Raw genomic sequence first — 18,195 nt, 5'->3', positions numbered from 1 at the left:
ATTAATTATGCGCATATCTAATTCTGAGCCAGCCAATAGAGCTAGAGGTCTGATTTTTGGTATATAGGGATAACCTAGCAATACAATTTTTTTGACTAAATGTCATGTGACCTTCCTGACCTTTGACCTTGAAAAAACGTATATGTCCATAACTCAGTAACCACAAGTGCTACACCCTTCATATTTGGTATGATGGGAGACCTTATGACATCACATCCTGTACCTCATTAATTATGCGCATATCTAATTCTGAGCCAGCCAATAGAGCTAGGGGTCTGATTTTTGGTATATAGGGATAACTTAGCAATACAATTTTTTTTGACAAAATGTCATGTGACCTCGATGACCTTTGACCTCAAATATACATATATGGCCATAACTAAGTAACCCCAAGTGCTACACCCTTCTTATTTGGTATGATGGGAGACCTTATGACATCACATCCTGTACCTCATTAATTATGCGCATATCTAATTCTGAGCCAGCCAATAGAGCTAGAGGTCTGATTTTTGGTATATAGGGATAACTTAGCAATACAATTTCTTTGACAAAATATCATGTGACCTCGATGACCTTTGACCTCATATATACGTATATGGGCATAACTAAGTAACCCCCAGTGCTATAGCCTTCATATTTGGTATGATCGGAGACCTTATGACACCACATCCTGTACCTCATTAATTATGCGCATATCTAATTCTGAGCCAGCCAATAGAGCTAGAGGTCTGATTTTTGGTATATAGGGATAACATAGCATTACAATTTTTTTTGGCAAAATATCATGTGACCTCGATGACCTTTGACCTTAAATATGTGCAAATGTCCATAACTAAGTAACCAGAAGGGCTACACCTTTCATAGGTGGCGTGATGGGAGACCTTATGACACCACATCATGTACCTAATTAATTATGCGCATATCTAATTCTGAGCCAGCCAATAGAGCTAGATGTCTGATTTTTGGTATATAGTGATAGCTTAGCAGTAAAATTTTTTTGACAAAATGTCATGTGACCTCGATGACCTTTGACCTTAAATATACCTATATGTCCACAACTTGATAACCACAAGTGCTACAGACTTCATATGTGGTATGATGGGAGACCTTATGACACTGTATCCTGTACTTCATTAATTATTTCACAATCTAATTTTTCTTTTGCTCTAATGCTGCCACTTTTGTCGAAACCCGGTCATCGCTGCTTGCAGCTATATTTAGGGTTTCGACACCATGGGTGCGAAACCCTATTGTAATCGTTCTGTTTTTTATTATTATTATTATTATTATTATTCTTCTTCTTCTTGCGACAGCTTCTGCAACTACCATGCAAACACCGTTGCACCTAGAGACTTCATATTTGGTACACAGGTACAACTCAGCAAAAGTAATTTTTTTGTCACATGACCATAACAAAAGGTCACGTGACCTTTCGGCCATTTTGATAATAACTTTAAAATTGACCTCATTTGCATAAAAATTAACCAATCAAAATTCTGTCCTAAATTTTTGTAGACCATAGGGTAAGGCCCCTTCATGCCAATATCAAGGTCACAGGTCTTGCCGATTTTGAGAAGAAGATTTTTAAAGTATTATTTTTCATATTTTTCAGTGACCTTTGACCTCCCCTATAGATTTACAAATGCCCATTATAGGCTAGCCAATAGAGCTAGGAGTCTGGTTCTTTTTTTACATAGACGATCATTGGCTGTTAATATTTTGGGTCAGGTCACGTGACCAGACCTCATTAATTATGCGCATATCTAATTCTAGGCTAACCAGTAGGGCTAGAGATCCGAATTTTGGTACACAGGGACTACTATGGGATAGAAATCTATTGCAAATATGTCACGTGACCAGACCTCATTAGTTATGCGCATATCTAATTCTAGGCTAACCAATAGGGCTAGAGATCCGAATTTTGGTACACAGGGACTACTATGGGATAGAAATCTATTGCAAATATGTCACGTGACCAGACCTCATTAATTATGCGCATATCTAATTCTAGGCTAACCAATAGGGCTAGAGATCCGAATTTTGGTACACAGGGACTACTATGGGATAGAAATCTATTGCAAATATGTCACGTGACCAGACCTCATTAATTATGCGCATATCTAATTCTGAGCCAGCCAATAGAGCTAGAGGTCTGATTTTCGGTATATAGGGATAACTTAGCATTACAATTTTTTTGACAAAATGTCCTGTGACCTCGATGACCTTTGACCTTGAATATACGTATATGTCCATAACTCAGTAACCAAAAGTGGTACACCCTTCATATTTGGTATTATGGGAGACCTTATGACATCACATCCTGTACCTCATTAATTATGCGCATATCTAATTCTGAGCCAGCCAATAGAGCTAGAGGTCTGATTTTTGGTATATAGGGATAACTTAGCAGAACAATTTTTTTGACAAAATGTCATGTGACCTTCATGACTTTTGACCTTATATATACATATATGGGCATAACTAAGTAACCCCAAGTGCTAGACCCTTCATATTTGGTATGATGGGAGACCTTATGACACCACATCCTGTACCTAATTAATTATGCGCATATCTAATTCTGAGCCAGCCAATAGGGCTAGAGGTCTGATTTTTGGTATATAGGGATAGCTTAGCAATAAAATTTTTTTGACAAAATGTCATGTGACCGCGATTACCTTTGACCTCAAATATACCTATATGTCCACAACTTGATAACCACAAGTGCTACAGACTTCATATGTGGTATGATTGGAGACCTAATGACACTGCATCCTGTACTTCATTAATTATGCGCACAATATAATTTCTCTTTTGCTCTTAATGCTGCTACTTGTGTCGAAACCCGGTCATCGCTGCTTGCAGCTATATTTATTATTATTATTATTAGACTTTATTTAAACTCGATAGACTGTTGAGCCGAAGGCTCTTCTCACACAGTGTCGAGATGCAAGAAATATACAATATGTACATTAAAAAATATAAAAAACAGAACAGAGAAAAGCAAAACATTAAGACATCAAGAAACAGACGACAAAATATAAAAAAACGCCAAAAATGGCTCAAAAATTACATTTTGCCCAAAAGATGAGACTTACATTTCGTTTTAAAAGAGTGAAGAGTAGAGCAAAATTTGACATCTGCTGGTAAACTATTCCATATTTTGACACCGCTATACGTAAAACTCCTCTTAAAAATTTGAGTTCTGTGTCTTGGAATATATAATTCATTTCTGTCTACAGATCTTGTACTACGACTGTGGACGTTCTGGACACTTCTAAAAACATTCAAATAATTAGGAGCCAAATTATTTTGGACTTTGTACATCAAGACTGATTCATTAAAAACAATCCTTTCTCTAAATGGTAACCAGTTTAAAACGTCGAAAAATTACGACTAGGAGTGCTAAAATCTGAGTCTAAAAGTACTCTGGCTACAGCTTTCTGTAGTCTTTCAACACGAAGTAAAAGTTTGTTGGAACAATGACCCCATATGTTAGAACATAGTCAAAATGGGGTAAAATAAAACAATTGTAAAATATCATCTTAGCTCTCTGAGTTAAAAAGGGACGAATACGTTTTAGATGCAGCAATTTAAAGGCTACCTTACTACAAACTGAATTTACTTGTTTTTCCCAATTTAGGGTGTCGTCAATGGTTACACCCAACAAAATTTTCATGGGTTACACAATCGAGCTGATCATTGCCACACATAACATTGATGTGATTTTTCGTTCTGGCTTTTTTCTGCGTTGTACCAATGACGATAACCTTAGTTTTCTGTGAATTAACACACATGATATTTTGATCGCACCAGCTTGTGATCAGATTCATATCTCTGCTCAGCTTGGTTTCAATTTCGTTAATTTTGTGAGTGATCACCTGAGCTGCGGTGTCATCAGCATACATGTACATATCAGAATTTTCAGAAGCCAGAGGGCGGTCATTTATAAAAAGAAGGAACAACAGGGGCCCTAAAGTAGATCCCTGCGGTACACCTGTACTGACAGGAAGAGAATCACTCAGGTTCCATTAAAGGAAACTGAGTTCTGTTTGCGAGGTATGAAGTGAAAAAGCCCATTGTCTGCTCTGAACAACCATAAAGTCTGAGTTTCTTAAGTAAAGTACCATGATGAACTAGGTCAAAGGCTTTTCTAAAATCAACGAGTAAAACACCTATTAGATTTCCACTATCAATTGCCTGGTACCATGAGTTGGTAATGTTAGTCAAAGCTGTTTGACAAGAGTGGAACGTACGAAAACCGGATTGTTTATCTGACAGTAAATTGTGCAATGAAAGAAAATTGTAAAAATGACTATGTACTATGTACTATGTACATGTTCATTTGTCGCATAACTGAGCTGAGGACAAAAAATCTAGCAAAAAAAGGTGCTAGCCTCTCAATATGTGCCCCCTGTGCTTACTGGTATTTTAGTATGTTGTATTGTACCAGGCCGTTTGCATATGAGTGTTGAATGCCTGAGTTCTAAATGCTAGTAGTACACACTTGGTGTGAATATCATGTAATTTTGAAGGCAAAGTCCAAAAGTCCAAAATGGTATAAGTGTCTGTCAACAGTTTAGAATTGTGCCACACCTCTATGTTTTTTTTTTTCAATATCACACTTTCCTCTACAATCTGCAGATGCTGTTGTATCTATACACATGCATTGATCATTTCCATGACTTTTGCAGTCAACTCAATCCTACTTGTGCGGAAAGGGCTGATGGCATTAGAAGATGATCTACTTTATTCAAAGTTCAATAACTTCACTTGCTGTAAAAGGCACTGACATCTTTCTGTGGTTATGGCTTTCCTTCACAGTGACTGCAAAAGTTGTTTCAATCATTATCAATCTACATGCCATCAATTCAAGTTTACTTTCACACCCAAATATACTAGCAATGACATTTATCTGTTATTTCGAGTCATTAAAACTGCACTTTGGGAATGAACATTTTTAATCAGCAGATATCCACATTGCTTTCATAAAACCACTGTAATTTCATGGTTAACTTATTATTCAAATAAATCATCTATCCATGCATAAAATGCTGGTAAATTCATCCAACCTTACCTTCTCGGTTCATATTCTAAATTCCAATTGTCAACTTGCCCATGGGACCTCAGTACTTGCGTTAGCTTGGCCAGTAAAATTCTATTTTCATGTTCTATTGTGGCTTGCCTTTCCTCTTCAGCCTTCAGCAGAAAAAAAATATTATTCAAAGGATTAATCAGCTTGGAAGTGCTCATTGTTGAACAAGATGCATAGACGCAAAAATGAAAACCATTTATGGAGTATAATTACTGTGCATTGGCAAGCCCAACAAAAGGACTACGCATGGAAAGTACTGTACACAGTACTGCTGAGATGAATTAACACCTTCAATACATTTACTGAAAGAATGTGAAGGAAAATTTCAACAGCATTATCAGTGACAACTGAATTAGCATTTTATTGCTGCCTTTTGTCATGTTTTAATTTAGAAGAAATCGCACTTTAGGACAATGTTCTTTAGAATTCAACACTTGACTGTATACCTTTAAGGAAATGTATTTTTAGACTTCAATCAACCTGTTTTGACATGTCTTACCTGAATTTTCTTTAGTCTGAGTTGCAGATGTAAATAATTCTGTGGAGTTTTGTTGTCAATGCCTGACTTCATGCCTCGCATCTGAAAATATGAAAGCAAAGAAATTACAATCAGGAACAAGAGACAAAGACTGGTGCCTGACCTGTCACAGAAAGTTCAGAGAAAAGAAACAATGAACCAGCAAAGAATTACTTAAATGTTTTAAGACAGCTTGCAATTTATCTTTGGCCACTGTATCAACTAAACGTTTTTATTCCATTAATTACTTTTTTTTATTCTGTTTATCAAAAAATACCACACACTTCTCTCTAACACTCTTTCATGAGTATGTTCATGAAATGCCAGAATGGAAGAAGCTTACAGTGTACATATGAGTATGTCCATGAAATGCCAGAATGGAAGAAGCTTACAGTGTACATATGAGTATCATGAGCATTGTCATTATTGACAAAAACACAGGTAGAAATGTATTGTCACAGAGTGGAATTCAAGTTCAGACTTGAAGTCACTTGACAACTTCTTGCAACATGTGTTTGCTCACACACAGTACACCATTGCCACTGAATGAGAAGATTAACATTTTCTACATGTGGACTGCATCCTGCATATCACAACAACACTGGACAACACATTTTGAGCAACAATTTTAATGCGGCATTTATACGTTTGCTTTTTGGTATCAGGCAATATTTATCCTACTATCCCTATTTGTTACCTACATCAATTCCGCTCCAGTTCTTTGCCTCAAGTAAGTCTAAATTAAAATCTGAACAATGTTTAATCCCACCATTTACCTTGTAATATAAGAGTGCCCCCATTTGAGTCTGATTTTTCATCAAATTGAATTTCTTTACCAGATCTCCTATTCTATAATTCAATACAAAATTCCTTTGTTACCTATAGACAAAGCTATCACATTTAATAATGGCAATACTCTCACATATTCCTCATCCACATTGTGCAATGGCCCTAAGGCTAATGCAAGACCTGTGTACTGTCAGGCTATTTCTTGACTGCATCCATTAGCAACCGATTATTTTCCCTGTAACCGTATCTCTTCGCAGTGTCTTGGCTCACTGCAGTCGACCTTACCAATCACTCATTACTGGTATATGTGTGTTCATATTCAGTGTGTCTGCCAGCTCACCTGTGATTGCTGACACAATAGTTGAAGTGGTTACTATTTGTACTGGTAAGATTAAACACAGGCAAATCCCTTCCATGCACAGATGCTGTTACATAGGGAAACACATAATAGACTATACATCTGTGTATTCTGTTCTGAATTCTTCTAATTTCTGCCCAGTTGGAGTTCAGAATCTTTTGTAAACACACTCACAAACTTGTGTGGTTATTTTTAGTTGTTCAGCGTGATTCCAACCCAACACTGATATTTTGCATTCTTTGTTTATGTCGGACGTTTTGATTTTGTCTCCTTTTGTGCTTTGGTTTCTAACATCTCTTTCTTATACCTTGAATATTAACTTTTCAAAATTTTTAAAGCTTATTGTGCAGTACAGTGCTAGGATTGGGCAGCAGTGACAGGAAGTAAAGCCACAGCACAAATAACGATTTAATGAACACCATGAACACATTCTTGCAATTTTACAAGCAGTATTTAATTTTAAAATACTTTTGTATTTACATGGTTTCTAAAGAAACCAATCTTTAGCACCAATTCTATATCATGTATATATATGCTACTGTAAGGGAATTCGCCCTCACACTTTGGTTTATGTGAATTGTGTTTATGTGAATTAGTGATCAATGTACAATGTATTTTTAAAATGTAACAAAACAAAACAAAACAAAACAAAACAAAATGTGTATACCCTGTCAGTGATTTCAAACTTCTACAAAAAGTTCAACTTGTGAGGATTTCACTGTCTTCTCTAATCTTATACTGAAAGATCAAACAATACTCCACTATTTCTCAGAAATTCACCCGAATATGTCTCTTCATTCAACAGTAAGAAAGTTTTGACTTTTTTTGGCATGGATACAAAGGCTGGTCTCACATGGACAGATAAATATGTTGCAATAATTGGATTACAAGGTGTTATATCAACTGTAAGTGGGGTTAATTGTACTTTCTTCTCGGTGGAAAAAAACTGCCCTGTCCACGTACTAATGTTTGTTACAATGGTGGCTATGGGCAACAGAGAGTTGAGAGGTCATGACCTCTTATCAGATAAGCATTGAAAGGGGCTATAAACAGAAGTACAACAAAACACAGGGAAGACACCCGAGAAGATGAATCTTGGTGCTGAAAATACCTTCCTTATTCAAATTCAAATTTTGTACTGTTCAGAGTGTTTGGCACCGTGTTCTACACTTTTCATTCACTCAGTTTCAAGGAGAGCGAGTCTTTGTAAATCTGTCATACTGTTCCTCATCAAAGTTACATCACATTTTATGATTTGTTTTGTACATTGTTTCAAGGCTTGGGGATAGATTGTTTGGCCATGGAGGTAAAAAAGATTGTTGCGCTGACATGAAGTATATTTGTATTCTTATCATATAAGAAGGCCATAACTGTTAATGATAAGAAGGCCATAACTGTTAATGAGTCTGGCGAGACTGAACTAATTTGTTATGGTGAGAATAACACTACTGACAATGGACCTAGCTGAAGGAGCCGATAAATATTTGTTACCTATAGTATAGTATCATTTACAAAGAAGACAAAGGCTGACTGGGAAGTAGAAAATAGCTTGCAGCAGGCAAAACAACTGCCTTTCAGTTAATATTTGTAACTAGTTGTGAATATCACTTCTAGGAAAAATCACAGATATTTTGTACAAATTTAATTCACCTACATACTGCTTGTACCGCCTATACTTTTATTTTGCCATCTGTAACCAAAATTTTCTATATGCCTGGGGCAAATACTATCATACTGGCACAGACCGTAAACTCTTACTCACACTTTATACTGTACGTAAATAGTTTTGAAGTACACTTTATTTAACATATTGCCATGGTGATTACAGTGCCATATAGATTCCATGACATGATGTACTTGACCAGCTTTCTTGTTTGTATGGGCATCTAAATTGTCATCAAAGAAATTTTGCTTTATCTTAGTGCATGTCTGCAAGGAAAATAGCATTAGTTTTAAGTAGAGCGAGGGAATTCTCTGTAGTAACACGGTAACTTACGTCATCTGTGCTGAATTGTTTCTGCCATTGTTTAAGTTCTAAAATGGACTGTGCCCTCAACCATTGGCAAGACAGTGTGACTACCAAAGCAAAACAATCAAGTGTTTACTTCACCTGAACAACCATATTTTACAAGAAAAATTCTCGTTTCACTCCACATTACATGAAAATGTGGGACTTTTCACCAAAATCTGAACAAATCTCTATTATTGTGTGAATTATTTTGTAAGACAAACTCTTCCTTTCAGTTATCTACGTCTATCATTAAAATCAACTTAAAATTATACGGTGCAAAAACATGTTTCAAAAGACATTCATGGCCAGTTCACAGTCTATTTTCTCCTACTGTAAACCTTTTGAAGCATATATTGGCAAGACAGTCTAAGTGTGTACTCCTAAAGATTAACAGTAATACGGTCCCTGAGGAACAATACGCCATGATATCAAAGTGTGGATTTGGGCTGTGGACAACCATGATGGTATTTTGGATTACTGGTACACTTCAATACCAGACATCCCCCATCTCAATATTTGTTCACTCTGCAATATTGATTCAGGAATTAATCATCACTGGGAGCAATATACAAATAACTTAACCAGTTGCTGTGGACATGGATAGTATAGCTATCACCTATGCTGCTACTTGGTACCCATATTTTGACAGCTTTATAGAAGAATATTTCCTGATAAATATCTACAAATGACAGATTATCGGCTTTATAGTTTCAAACAGCAATAAACTATAAACATCGCAGTTTGAACTGTAATGTTTCTCACAAAATCAGGACATGTAATGTTATACATTTACAGATTTACAAAATTTTGTTGTCGTTGAAAGCCAACTTGAGGCTCTGAAAGTTACAAAACTAATGTATCGTGCCTCTAGCTGGTTTTATCTCAAAGATAACAATGATCGACCAGAACAAGTTGTCAAGACAACACTCAAGTAGGGTCATACCCACACCTACAAAGTTTGAAGAAGTTTGTAAGTATAACATAAGAACAAACCAAGGTTCCACACACTACCTGAAACCTGACCTTTTCCCAAAAGCTGTCACACAGATTTGTTTTCATCAGTAATCATCAAATTAAACTGAAAACAAATCAATTCCTGGTGTTCAAAATTCTGAAAACATCCATACGAAAAACCAAATTTTTATGAATAAACAGTGTACACTCAACCGGCAGTGATAGATTAAGTGCTTGAAGGTGAGATCTTCAACAAATAAAAACTGTGAAATTGTATGTCTGTTTTAAGTGTTTATTTGAAGGAAACAGAAGAGGTTTTTCAATCTGCTCTTGAATAAATATAATACATCATTGCATTCACAGCTTGTACATCTATAAAACTTCAAAATTCAGCTGTTTCAACTCATCCCTAAAAAACCATAATTAGATATTTACTTTTCCCCCCACAAGAATAAGAAAAATTTAAGTACAAATTGTTAGTTTGTACTCAAGTTTTTTTCTTATTATTTCTCTAATTTGAAGCTTCTGATGAAATTGTTTTTGGCTAGAACAAAGGTAAAAGGAGGGACAAATAAAATATTGAAGTTTTACAAATTACTTAAGAAAAGATATTGTTGACAGCTAAATGTTTTCATCTCCCCCCCCCCCCAAAAAAAAAATTCACAAATGATAAGATGAATCTTAGATATAATTCTACATTTTGCACTTCTTTCTAGTCAGTCAAATCGAACAATGAATTAGCTATGTGCTGAGTTTGGCAACATTTTTTAGATAGGTTTTGCAAAATTTTTCACGAACAGTATCATTGTAATTATACCAACAATATGTCAATGATAAAATTATGAGAAAATCTTGCTTTATGTATAAACATACTCTGGTAAAATTGCGACAGAAAAAACATAAGCTTTTGAGTAAGACCTTCTGAGACCTACATGTAAGGATATCTTATAATTCTGTGTATGGAGGCAATAATTCCCATGTAATTTTTCTGATCAAAAGCTGGCTAAATGTCACCCTTTAGACTTTGGTATGTGTGAATATAATGACAAGTGAATAAACTTTGTGAACTGATTTGAGTAGAATCACAGCAATCTCATAGTGGAGTTGTGTGGTAAGGAAGATATGCCATAGTCGACTCAAACACATATATTCAATAAACTTTGATCCTATAAACAAGCGCAATATTCTGGCAAAAGCTCAATATTCTGGTATTGTTCATATAATAATATCATGAACAAAACTGCTTTCTTTTAAATCTTAGAAAAGAAAAAGTCTTAAATTACCGTTAAAAAGCAATATTAAAAATATAATAAATTTTAGGGTGTTTTAGTCTGTATTTGTCTGACTTCTACAAAGAAAGTCAGCAAGTGTATTTTTCCAGGTGATTTATGGTTAATCGGTGCAGATACAGTTGATGAACAGTTGTGCCAGTTGCTATCTTTTCAGTAGATTCCTAATTGGGTAGATCCCATAGTACTGGACTCCATTGTTGTACAATGTATTAATGCATAAAACAGCACTTACTAGTAACCTAGTATCTGTCAAACTCATCTCTACAGACAACTTAACCCTTACATTCTCAAACATTAGTTGTGGCATGTTTGGAGTGTATTGCTGGTGAATAAATGTGTTGGTAATTGAGTTGTAAACAAAGTGGAGAAAGTTTGGTACAAAACCTGACATGCTCTTATTTAGCAAAGAATTCACCTGGTGATGGCTGTTGGGAGAATACCACACAAATTGTATTTGATTAGCCTTGTTCCATGTCCTATATTATGGTATTTTCATGCATTTTGGCATAATTTAGATTACAACATTAATTTTCTTTCTGACAAAGTAAAATGCGTAGACTCAGAAGATATTACTGAACATGGCAGAGACATTTCTCTTTCCGTCTTGGGAAACAGGAAACTGAAAATGCACTGAAGTTTAAGTAGTGGGAATGTTTAAATATTTTATGTACAATAGACATAAATTTTAAACAGGCACTTATAGCATTATGAGGTCTAGAAATTCAGGACAGAAAAAAAATTGTATAACAAACAGATTACACTTTGGACCATATATTTTTCTCAATGTTCATTAAAATACATTTTTTTTGTATTTATAATGCTTTTATTCGAGTCGTTTCAAGAAGGAAAAAAAATACATTACTGTCAGAAGTTACATGAAGTGGTTAAAATGTTACCTCTGTCCTAATAAATCTTTCTATTGGCCAACTATTACATGTAAAATACATTTAGGTTGAATGCAGATGGGTGATTCATGGAGTTCTAGTTAACAGAAATTTAGTTTGGTCAAGTGTAGGTCACTCAGATTGTTGCTTTTGTCAAATTGTTACAACTTTAATATCATCACTGAATTTTCACCATTTTAAATGATAAAACAAATTATCGGGGTAATGCCAAAAGTGAACTTTTAAGTTGCCTTCTCCTCTGAAACATAGAACATAATTTGTTAATGTAAAGGTACTCCATGAAAAGATAGTTGAAGGTACTTCAAATAATGTGTTAATTAATGTTTGTTCCAAGACAGAAGTGTTGCACTTATGACAAGAATTCTGAATGTTGATTTTGGTATTAAATCCGAATTATCCGATTTTTCGAGGGTATTACATCCGATTTTTTAATCATATGTTAATATCGCAGTTCAAATTCAAGATTGATCAAACTTATGTTGGTTGTCTAAAATCTTGGAAAATGCCGAAATTGTCACGTCTGACTGTTTGGTTCAGATCTTATCTGAGATTAGGCGTGATACAGACGCGGACGTGCTAAACAGTTACGATACAACGAAATGAGGCGATGTCGCCAGTTACATATCCACTATGTGTTAATGCGTGTTTAACACCCTGGAAGATACCAGAGAATGCCCGTCGCATATAACTGTCAGAACGACTTGATTCGAAACCACACGGAAGGAAACCTACGCGCGATACAAAGTGCTCGGATCTGACAAAGATATTCAACTCATGAAGTATATGGCTGCCTCGCTTCCAGTTTATATTATATCTACAGCGTCTTCTGGCGCAAGCTTCAAGCCACCCCGCTGTGTGTCGAATACCCTGGTTGACGTGTTTGAGCCAAAACTTTGATAAACTCTCAAGTTTTTACGCTGAGAGGTGTTGTTTTTAGGAACACCAAACTGGAAACAACTTCCTAGAGTGCACATATGAGAATATCGACCAATGTTGTCCTCATATATACTGAGGACCAGCTGATTTGTATTTATGCAAGCGAAGCAGAGAAGTGTGTATAAAACGCCCGTTAATAATCAAATTTCTCACCTTCTGAACATGTTGCCTGTATGCTCGCTGGTCCCATCTTTTCTGCAAGAGTTTGTTTCCAGTCGCAAAGGTGTTAGGCGGTCGAGGCATCTTCTCTGTTGAACTCATAGGTGGATGTGTTTGTTGAACAGTTCACAACAGAGAAAACGGTACGTGCTGCTGGAAGCCTTCTTCAATCAATGTATCTTGGCCAACAGGCAAGCGTCTCGCCAGTTAAACAAACACTCCCTCAAGAAGCTTCAATCCCCGTAAAATTAACCCGGTTTCAGATCATATTAAATCTAAGCCCATGGCTACACACAAATGGTCTGCTCGGTTTTGTCATGTGGAGGTTATATTCCAGACTTCAAAACTAATCGATAGGGTAGCCGTGACGCACGATTCACTGCGGCGCGGTTACTGTTCACTGAATAGCACTCCGAACAAAGCTCTATGGTTACGGCAACCGCTAGCAAACATTGGGCTATGGGCTTCTCCAACTACGGTACTGACACTATCGTCGTATTCAAAGACCAAAATAACAACGCCTTATTCTTTTTTATTATATCACGCGAGACGCGTAAATGTGCATATAAAATAATTATGTCATCTTTTTGAAAGGATATAAATTTTACATCGATGGTAATACAGGTTCTAGAGGTCATCATTGAGTTAGCATGATCCAATAAATTTGATTATGTAATTAAACAAGCGACACTGCAAATCAAAGCCTGTTTTTACATCCATGATCAAAGTAGGGCTACTGTGAACTTATAATCTGATGCTATCTGCCATTGTATAATAGGCAGAAACAGATAAATATTGACCATGTAATGTTGTACGTTTGGTAATGTTAGAAAAGAAGTGTAATTCGTTGGTGCCAGATTGTCTCATCAGAAAATTTACCAACAAGATTATAATTTCAATGGAAAACAAAAAGCTATCACACCTCCATAATACTCTTACAGACCAGAACAAAGGTGATCCCAGGGATTGCCAGAAATGCCTTTAAAAAAAATAACTTCGGTGTTATTGAACAAGCGGTTTATCGGCAAAAAAGCTTCCAACAGTAGATATGGCATACATAACTTTGAAAAACTTTATGGTAAAAACCACATAAAAATAATATGAACATATCAGGATGACCATCATCCGTAGAAACCAATAAATCGATTTAAAAGCAACCGGACAAGCAAATTCAGGCACTTTTTACCAAAAGCTAGTAGATGACAATACAATATCCTACTTGATGAGATCCACATTGGTGAAAGAGGAGATAAAAATTAATTTGTCAGAATTTCAAAATTTGACATTTTACACAACTTCTGAGGAAAAAACAAATCTAACTTTTGCTATTTATATTTTCATATTATTTGTATGTTTTGTTGTTCTCTAAGGGGGGATTCATATTATTTGTATGTTTTGTTGTATTCTAAGGGGGGATTCATATTATTTGTATGTTTTGTTGTTCTCTAAGGGGGGATTCATATTATTTGTATGTTTTGTTGTTCTCTAAGGGGGGATTCATATTATTTGTATGTTTTGTTGTTCTCTAAGGGGGATTCATATTATTTGTATGTTTTGTTGTTCTCTAAGGGGGGATTCATATTATTTGTATGGTTTTGTTGTTCTCTAAGGGGGGATTCATATTATTTGTGTGTTTGTTGTTCTCTAAGGGGGGATTCATATTATTTGTATGTTTTGTTGTTCTCTAAGGGGGGATTCATATTATTTGTATGTTTTGTTGTTCTCTAAGGGGGGATTCATATTATTTGTATGGTTTGTTGTTCTCTAAGGGGGGATTCATATTATTTGTGTGTTTTGTTGTTCTCTAAGGGGGGATTCATATAATTTGTATGTTTTGTTGTTCTCTAAGGGGGGATTCATATAATTTGTATGTTTTGTTGTTCTCTAAGGGGGGATTCATATTATTTGTGTGTTTTGTTGTTCTCTAAGGGGGGATTCATATTATTTGTGTGTTTTGTTGTTCTCTAAGGGGGGATTCATATTATTTGTGTGTTTTGTTGTTCTCTAAGGGGGGATTCATATAATTTGTATGTTTTTTTGTTCTCTAGGGGAGATTCATATTATTTGTATGTTTTGTTGTTCTCTAAGGGGGGATTCATATTATTTGTATGTTTTGTTGTTCTCTAAGGGGGGGATTCATATTATTTGTGTGTTTTGTTGTTCTCTAAGGGGGGATTCATATTATTTGTATGTATTGTTGTTCTCTAAGGGGGGATTCATATTATTTGTATGTTTTTTTGTTCTCTAAGGGGGGATTCATATTATTTGTGTGTTTTGTTGTTCTCTAAGGGGGATTCATATAATTTGTATGTTTTGTTGTTCTCTAAGGGGGGATTAATTCATATTATTTGTATGTTTTGTTGTTCTCTAAGGGGGGATTCATATTATTTGTATGTTTTGTTGTTCTCTAAGGGGGGATTCATATTATTTGTATGTATTGTTGTTCTCTAAGGGGGGATTCATATTATTTGTATGTTTTGTTGTTCTCTAAGGGGGGATTCATATTATTTGTATGTTTTGTTGTTCTGTAAGGGGGGATTCATATTATTTGTATGTTTTGTTGTTCTGTAAGGGGGGATTCATATTATTTGTATGTTTTGTTGTTCTCTAAGGGGGGATTCATATTATTTGTATGTTTTGTTGTTCTCTAAGGGGGGATTCATATTATTTGTATGTTTTGTTGTTCTCTAAGGGGGGATTCATATTATTTGTATGTTTTGTTGTTCTCTAAGGGGGGATTCATACTATTTGTATGTTTTGTTGTTCTCTAAGGGGGGATTGATATTATTTGTATGTTTTGTTGTTCTCTAAGGGGGGATTAATTCATATTATTTGTATGTTTTGTTGTTCTCTAAGGGGGGATTCATATTATTTGTATGTATTGTTGTTCTCTAAGGGGGGATTCATATTATTTGTATGTATTGTTGTTCTCTAAGGGGGGATTCATATTATTTGTATGTTTTGTTGTTCTCTAAGCGGGGATTCATATTATTTGTATGTATTGTTGTTCTCTAAGGGGGGATTCATATTATTTGTATGTTTTGTTGTTCTCTAAGGGGGGATTCATATTATTTGTATGTATTGTTGTTCTCTAAGGGGGGATTCATATTATTTGTATGTATTGTTGTTCTCTAAGGGGGGATTCATATTATTTGTATGTATTGTTGTTCTCTAAGGGGGGATATTCATATTATTTGTATGTATTGTTGTTCTCTAAGGGGGGATTCATATTATTTGTATGTATTGTTGTTCTCTAAGGGGGGATTCATATTATTTGTATGTATTGTTGTTCTCTAAGGGGGGATTAATTCATATTATTTGTATGTATTGTTGTTCTCTAAGGGGGGATTCATATTATTTGTATGTATTGTTGTTCTCTAAGGGGGGATTCATATTATTTGTATGTATTGTTGTTCTCTAAGGGGGGATTAATTCATATTATTTGTATGTATTGTTGTTCTGTAAGGGGGGATTCATATTATTTGTATGTTTTGTTGTTCTGTAAGGGGGGATTCATATTATTTGTATGTTTTTGTTGTTCTGTAAGGGGGATTCATATTATTTGTATGTTTTGTTGTTCTGTAAGGGGGATTCATATTATTTGTATGTTTTGTTGTTCTGTAAGGGGGGATTCATATTATTTGTATGTTTTGTTGTTCTCTAAGGGGGGATTCATATTATTTGTATGTTTTGTTGTTCTCTAAGGGGGGATTCATATTATTTGTATGTATTGTTGTTCTCTAAGGGGGATTCATATTATTTGTATGTTTTGTTGTTCTCTAAGGGGGGATTCATATTATTTGTATGTTTTGTTGTTCTCTAAGGGGGGATTCATATTATTTGTATGTTTTGTTGTTCTCTAAGGGGGGATTCATATTATTTGTATGTTTTGTTGTTCTGTAAGGGGGATTATATTTTTGTATGTATTGTTGTTCTCTAAGGGGGGATTCATATTATTTGTATGTATTGTTGTTCTCTAAGGGGGGATTCATATTATTTGTATGTTTTGTTGTTCTCTAAGGGGGGATTCATATTATTTGTATGTATTGTTGTTCTCTAAGGGGGGATTCATATTATTTGTATGTTTTGTTGTTCTGTAAGGGGGGCTTCATATTATTTGTATGTTTGTTGTTCTGTAAGGGGGGATTCATATTATTGTATGTATTGTTGTTCTGTAAGGGGGGATTCATATTATTTGTATGTTTTGTTGTTCTGTAAGGGGGGATTCATATTATTTGTATGTTTTGTTGTTCTCTAAGGGGGGATTCATATTATTTGTATGTTTTGTTGTTCTGTAAGGGGGGATTCATATTATTTGTATGTTTTGTTGTTCTCTAAGGGGGGATTCATATTATTTGTATGTTTTGTTGTTCTCTAAGGGGGGATTCATACTATTTGTGTGTTTTGTTGTTCTCTAAGGGGGGATTGTTGTTCTCTAAGGGGGGATTCATTGGACAAGACAACACCCATACAATATCATAACTAGTCTTGTGGACCTTTCACAATATGCTTGTTAGAAACATATTTTCAAACCTTGTGCTGAATGCATGTTGGAAATTAGTACAAAAACATTTGTAAGGCATGGAAGCAAGATTTCAGGAAGGCCTGCTCAAACTATAGACATGGTATTTACAAATAGAAATCTATAGTTCGGACAGCAAAACTAGGTCTTTCTTTTTTGTCTTTGACTTTAGACTTTGACCATATTCCATGAGTCACAACCCTTAATCTTCATTATTTCACCAACAAAAAGATGATTTTATGTCAGTAGGACAGTTCTGAATTTTTCTTTCTTGCATTCTCTGAATAATTCTCTGAAAGTGGATGTAGGACTCAACATTGTCCAACATATTTACATTATTTAAAAGGTTATGTTTCCGAAAATATATGTCAAACAAAATATTGATAAGGGGAAAGTGTTCTCAGATCAAGAAATATCAAAATAATGGGATATCACTACCAGAGATACATCTGTAATGTATATCTCTTGCATTCCAAATCTGTCAAAAATTATTCTTGCAAGGGTGTGAAAATTATAAATAACATACTCTGGGCAATAATTTAGGTAAAATAAACCATGTGGTGTGGTTAACTATATAAAAATTGGACATTCTAGATTTCTTGAAATTCAGGAAAGTTTACCTAAATACTGGCACAATGATAACATATATATTTTTGCTGT

At 35.0% G+C, this 18,195-nt stretch overlaps 1 protein-coding gene across 2 annotated transcripts in view; it reads right to left on the bottom strand.

Moving 5' to 3' along the window:
- LOC139149060 (annexin A7-like) overlaps window positions 1-13,514 on the bottom strand; it is a 30,444-nt gene extending 16,930 nt beyond the window's left edge. For both annotated transcript variants that reach the window (XM_070720582.1, XM_070720583.1), the window contains exons 1-3: window positions 13,008-13,514; window positions 5,592-5,672; window positions 5,075-5,196 (exon numbers count right to left, since the gene is read on the bottom strand). In XM_070720582.1, the coding sequence (XP_070576683.1) occupies window positions 5,075-5,196; window positions 5,592-5,672; window positions 13,008-13,115 (311 nt within the window). In that variant the 5' untranslated portion in view covers window positions 13,116-13,514. The remainder of the gene's footprint in view (window positions 1-5,074; window positions 5,197-5,591; window positions 5,673-13,007) is intronic.
- Between the last annotated feature and the right edge of the window lie 4,681 nt (window positions 13,515-18,195).

Source organism: Ptychodera flava, chromosome 14 (genome assembly GCF_041260155.1).
Source record: "Ptychodera flava strain L36383 chromosome 14, AS_Pfla_20210202, whole genome shotgun sequence".
Lineage (NCBI taxonomy): Eukaryota > Metazoa > Hemichordata > Enteropneusta > Ptychoderidae > Ptychodera > Ptychodera flava.
The sequence above is the reverse complement of the archived record's forward strand: the minus strand, read 5'-3'. Positions and strand labels throughout refer to the sequence as shown.